Source organism: Apaloderma vittatum, unplaced genomic scaffold (genome assembly GCF_000703405.1).
Source record: "Apaloderma vittatum isolate BGI_N311 unplaced genomic scaffold, ASM70340v1 scaffold8294, whole genome shotgun sequence".
NCBI lineage: Eukaryota > Metazoa > Chordata > Aves > Trogoniformes > Trogonidae > Apaloderma > Apaloderma vittatum.
The window spans coordinates 403-5907 of NW_009712061.1; the positions used below are offsets into that span (position 1 = coordinate 403).

Here is a 5505-nt window from a genome sequence, read left to right on the forward strand (position 1 = left end):
CCAGCAGAGAGGCTGCCAGCCCACATGCTGGCTCCAAGCTGCTGAGGAAGAGAGCATGCAGAACCGCTGAAAGGCTGGGTCCCGTCTCTTTGCAGGACAATGGGCATTGGGGGTGTCAATGTCCCACTGGAAGAGAAATCGAGGGATGCACAGGTGGCCTCCTACACGGGGATCTACGACACAGAAGGGGTGCCCCATACCAAGAGCGGGGAGAGACAGCCCATCCAGGTCAACATGCAGGTACGTGGTTCTCCAAGCCTGGCACGGGAAGGCAAAGGAGGGCAGCGGGGGGTTGACTTCTAGAGGGAGAGTTGTGGAAGTGAAATATTCTAGAGCAAAGTCTGATCACAGCTGCTGCCCTCCTCTCTGTCATTTTCTTTTTTTGGGAGGGTCGGTGGTGTTTCTTTTTGGTAAGATTGCTGGTCAGAGTGTAGCTGAAAACACAAGCCCCGCTTCCCAAAGGGAAGCCAAAAGAGCAGCAAGAGCCAGGGAGTAGTAGGGGGATTTCTAGAGACCTGCAAAGCCCTTTAGGGTGCTGCAGCAGAAAGAAATGTGAGCTGAACCTCTCACCTCTTCTAAAGGACGTATTACAGACTTCAGGCAAGTCCCACCAAGGTCCCTGGCTAAGAATCCAGTCCCAAGCCCTTGGCATACAGGGACCCTCATTTTGCCTGCTAGCACTGCCAGGTTTTTTGAAGTAGGGCATGCCCCAAGCACAAGGGGTGACTACTCTGCCCTTCTGACTGTCATCTGCAGGGTGCCTGAGGGCCTGCCAGAGGCTGAAAGCATGGGTGAGAACACCCCCTACTACACACACACACACCCCACAAAGGCTGTCTTCTCCCTTTCCTCCCCTTCCCCGTATGGTTTCATTATCACACTATCTCTGCATTCACAGACCTAAGTTTTTATTCAAGTGGTTCCTCACTCCAACCTTAAGGGGAAGCCTCAAGGGCTGGAATTGGTATATGCCACAGCCCGAAAGAGGGATGAAAAAAAGCTCCAGCCCATAAGACAGCAGGCAGATTCCCACAGCACTCTTTGGGAGCAAAGGGAGATCTGTTTTGTTCTGGATTTTGTTTGGTTGTTTGCAGTTTTTTCCTTCTCCTGATTACAGTTTTGAGAAAAAAAATTCCTGCTGTTTATTCCATGCCTCCTGTACCCACACGGGGCAGTAAGCCATCTTCAGCTGAAGCTCACTTACGGGTCTGTTCCAACTTCTACACATTTAGGACCTTGCTAAACCCATCGAATTTCAGCTTTTTCTCATGTTTGCTCACTGCACACAAAATTTCATCTTGATCTTCACTGTTTTTTCTGGAATCATCCCATAGCATGGCAATCCTGAGTAAGAACTGTAACATCTGCATTTGGAGTTTCTAATAATTACAGCATGTGTAAGTTAATTCTGCAGGACCCACATGACATTAACAGTTAAAATTTTATAATCGTAGCTTAATAAGACTACCTTGAAGCCTCCGTCCACATTAATTATACTTCTATAGAGTCACCTCCTTTTAACACCCAGGAAAACCAAACACCAGCTATGACTTCTCAAACAGCGGAGCAGGGCTGCTGGGTGCCACTCTTAATTATTGCAGTTTTATTTCACAATGTCCTTACACCAGGAGGTGAAAGGGCAGCAGTCATAAAAAATGAGCTGATTTGACTAAGGCATCCTTATTTTGATAGCCACCTGTAGTGCAGCATTGATGTGAACTCTGAAAATCTGGAAGCTTAACTTTTCTTATGGAGAAAATCAAGTCAAATCACAAATGAAGTTAATTCCAAGAAATGCAAGAAGGGTCTGATTTTCAGATACAAGCTCTGAGATGGTTTGTTGCAGCATCAGGAGGAGTAGCCACATTATCTGTTCAAACAGTTGCTTTTACAAATCAAGTCCTGGGATATTAACCATGAGCTAACAGGATTTTCAAGCATTAAGTAGGTCCTCAGCTCCTATTACTATCTGATCTTGAATGATAGGTTCTTCAGTACAGACTTAGATGTTCACAATTGATACTTTTAAGTATTAAATATAGGCAACTCCGCAGGGATTTACATGTTTAACCCATCATTTAGCTACTTAGCTAGGCAGAGCCGTAACAGATTTAGGCAACGAGCCTCTGATACACCGGTCTGAAAACTGCTTCTAATACCTATTTCCTCACTCTTCAAAAGTCAGCTCACTGCACACAGCTTTAAATTTTCCTACTTCCTTCAACTGTGAGGAACTTCTGCCTTCACTTCCTTTTCTAGAACAGGCAAGATCTCAGCACATCTTAGGGAGATAAGGACACTATTTAAGGCATAAAACATGAACTCACATTAGATTGTGAGGTCAGTCCTGCAGTTCAAATGTGGTCTGACACTGCCAATCTAATGCCTGAAAGGCAGAAGGTCCATAAAAGTCCATGAGATTTTATTTCCCACCTGCTTTAAATCTTTAAACAAATAATTCTCTGTGCTCCTATGTTACATGGCAAGTAGACATCTGGCCTGTTATAGCCATAGTTTATACATGTAAAAAAACCAATCCTGTTTCTGAATTTCTGTTTCTGTTACCTGAATGCTCAATTACACATACTTTCCAGAAATTGCTAGGCTGTCTAGCAAATAGTGTGAACTAAGTTAGAAACCTCTCTTCAGGTCTCATTTTACTCTTGGTCAGACTAGACTAGGGTTGAATAAAGAAGCTAGACCTCTATTTCCCTTAATAACTAACCACCAAATCATCGTAGCATGCAAATTCAGAAGGAGTGATTAAATAACTCTTCACTTCTATAGCACTGGATGACAGAATAGCAGACAGGGAAATAGGCTTCTCAGCCTGACCTACAAAGAGGAGGGCCATCCCTCCTCGCTGGGCAAGGCCGTACACAGACACGGTGGTGGAGCCAGGATTCAGCTGCAGGAGCCACACGGGAATTCAGGCAAGCTCTGAGGATGCAGAATTCTCATTACGCCACAAAGCTGCTGCATCTTCTAAGTACTGGGCTGGGCGGGGGGAGACACATGGTAGAAGAAAAGCTCCGCAATTAATTCTTTCCTCCTCCCGGAAATACACAGCAAATTGGGTCACTGGAGGAAGACAGTATTTGTTGAAATTCAGATCCCCTACACACTGATGAAATGAAATGCTGCTCTTGTATCATATCACCTCCTACAAATGCCATTAGAAATGGCCTTTTCTTCCTCAGTTTCCGCACCAAAAGTGGCTGATGCTCCTGACAATTTCATTTTGTGGATTGAGTAATAACCCATGTGCTTTATCTTTACTATCTTACTATCTCGAGTTATGACAGGTTTACTATGAGAGATGATTAATTTAAAAAAAAAAAATCCTTAATTAAGGTTTTAGTTGCTGGGAGAGATAAAAATAGCCTGTATTCTTGATTCTTTCTTTGTCAAAGGAAGTAGCAGAAATATTTCAGCTACTCCTTTAAGGTGACACTTGGAACTGAAGCCAAATAAAACCTTTCCACTAACAGCACACAGCAACTCCTGCTGTTGTCATGGCTAAATTTAAGTTACAACAGTGAAAGGTTTGAAGCAATGGCCATTCTGAAGCATCATCTTTCAAACTGTATCTTGAATTAAAAAAAAAAAAAAGTACATGTCCTTCCCAGAAAATTGGATCCAGGAGGCTCTGCTTGCAACTCAGTAAGCACCACTGTGTAAAAGGGCTTGCATACTGACTTTGCAAGTGTGATTTTAATAGGCAGATGATCAAAGGTCAGCTCCCAGGCACATGATGGGAATGGAAAACAGTCAAGTGAAGAAGCTGTCATTTAAATGAGTGATGGAAATATTTAAAAGGAAGAAACGCTGAAGAACTGCGCTGTTCAGTAGCACCAAATCCACTATCTAGTGTCTCCTAACAACATACGTATTACAATTAACAGCCATAATACTAGGACCAAAAGCCATACACAGAGGCTTCACATCCACACTGCAGATTCTCTGCAAGGTCTTAAGTCACAGGAAACCAAATTTTACATCATCATTATAATTGAAATCATAATCTACCTATGAAAGCCTCACTTATAAGGTTTTCCTGATTTTCTAAAGGTGTCTAGCACTGGCTTAAAAAAATATATATTTTATCGCACAGAAACTCAGTACAGCCGTAGTCTCATTCACTTTCAAGTTGCAAGCACAGACAACTCAGTGTCAATGTATCCCTACTTCTTTACCGTATTAGACACGTATCTGTTAAACACACTGATAAGCTCCTTCCTAATTTCCATTACTCATATCTAGGTTTGAAAAGCTGCACCATCTTGGCACAACTAGCAATTACACAAAGAACTTGTTTTGCTTACGTTTCATGTAAAATGTGGAACGGAATCCCAGGGAAAGAATAAGTGGTCTAATAGCAGTATGTCTCAGGAAGAGACTGCAAACACAAGGCTACAAAGATACAGCGATGTTAAAGATTTCAGACTGAGCAGAAGAAGAAATCTTCCCAATCCTAACTGCATCCTCTAGGTATGGGATAGAGGTGAAGTGATGGCCTGTATCAGTGCAGATTACTGCTACATGATCTATGGTATACAGAAGCCGCTTTGAGATCGTAAGGCCAGCTTCTGCTGTATCATCTTAAGAAGGATTATAGTTTCAGTTATTGTTGTCAGGAACATTTATCCACACGGGAACTTGAACATTTTTACTCCCTTGCCTTTCCCAGATGTAAGCACAAGAGGACAGTGCATGGAGAATCTGATACTTTGTGTTTTATGTATGCCTAAGCATAAAAGACGTTATGACTGCTAGAGCAGGCTTTACAGATCTTTGATTTACTGACTTGAGGAACAATAACCCTGACATCAGCTGGTTTACATTCTGCAGTTTCACAAGAGTGTTGTTTCTCTTTAAGAGAGAGAAACCAACAAAACAATCAGCTCACTAACACTGATCTTCCCTCTTCCTCGCAGTTTAACGACATTGGCGTTTTTGAAACGGTCTGGCAAGTCAAATTCTACAACTACCACAAACGGGATCATTGCCAATGGGGAAACAGTTTTGGCAGTATTGAGTACGAGTGCAAACCAAATGAAACGCGCAGTCTCATGTGGATCAATAAAGAGACCTTCCACTGAAGAGATGTGAAACCAATACTGCTGGACAATCTCCCTAAAGAAAAATTACCTTTTTAAACCAGCAAGAAGCCTTAACAAAGGCATACTACAACGTTGCTTTGTTCCATAAGGTTCCAACAACTATGTTGTATATACAGGTGGTGCCACTAAATCCTTGCCTCTTACTGTATTTTACGTTTACCATGGCATCTGCAACATTCTTTGTCTGTCACCCTGAGAATACTGAAAAGTTCATTCTGTAGTTGGGTAGAAAGCCATACCATCATAACATTGTCACAAGTATTTGGATTATTCCTGCTAAATGGTTCTACTTGATGTAACAACTTTCGTGAAGTGTTTTGCTTTGTTGCTTAGAATTTGGATGCAACATCACATCGGTGATTTCTGCATTTATATTTGTGTT

At 42.3% G+C, this 5505-nt stretch overlaps 1 protein-coding gene across 1 annotated transcript; it reads left to right on the forward strand.

Moving 5' to 3' along the window:
* Positions 1-95: 95 nt before the first annotated feature.
* Positions 96-5102, forward strand: CNRIP1 (cannabinoid receptor interacting protein 1; the record flags this gene model as incomplete). The annotated part of the gene is made up of 2 exons (XM_009867842.1): positions 96-240; positions 4938-5102. Coding segments are annotated over 2 exons (310 nt in total), but the record flags the coding sequence as incomplete, so codon positions are not given.
* Positions 5103-5505: the final 403 nt, after the last annotated feature.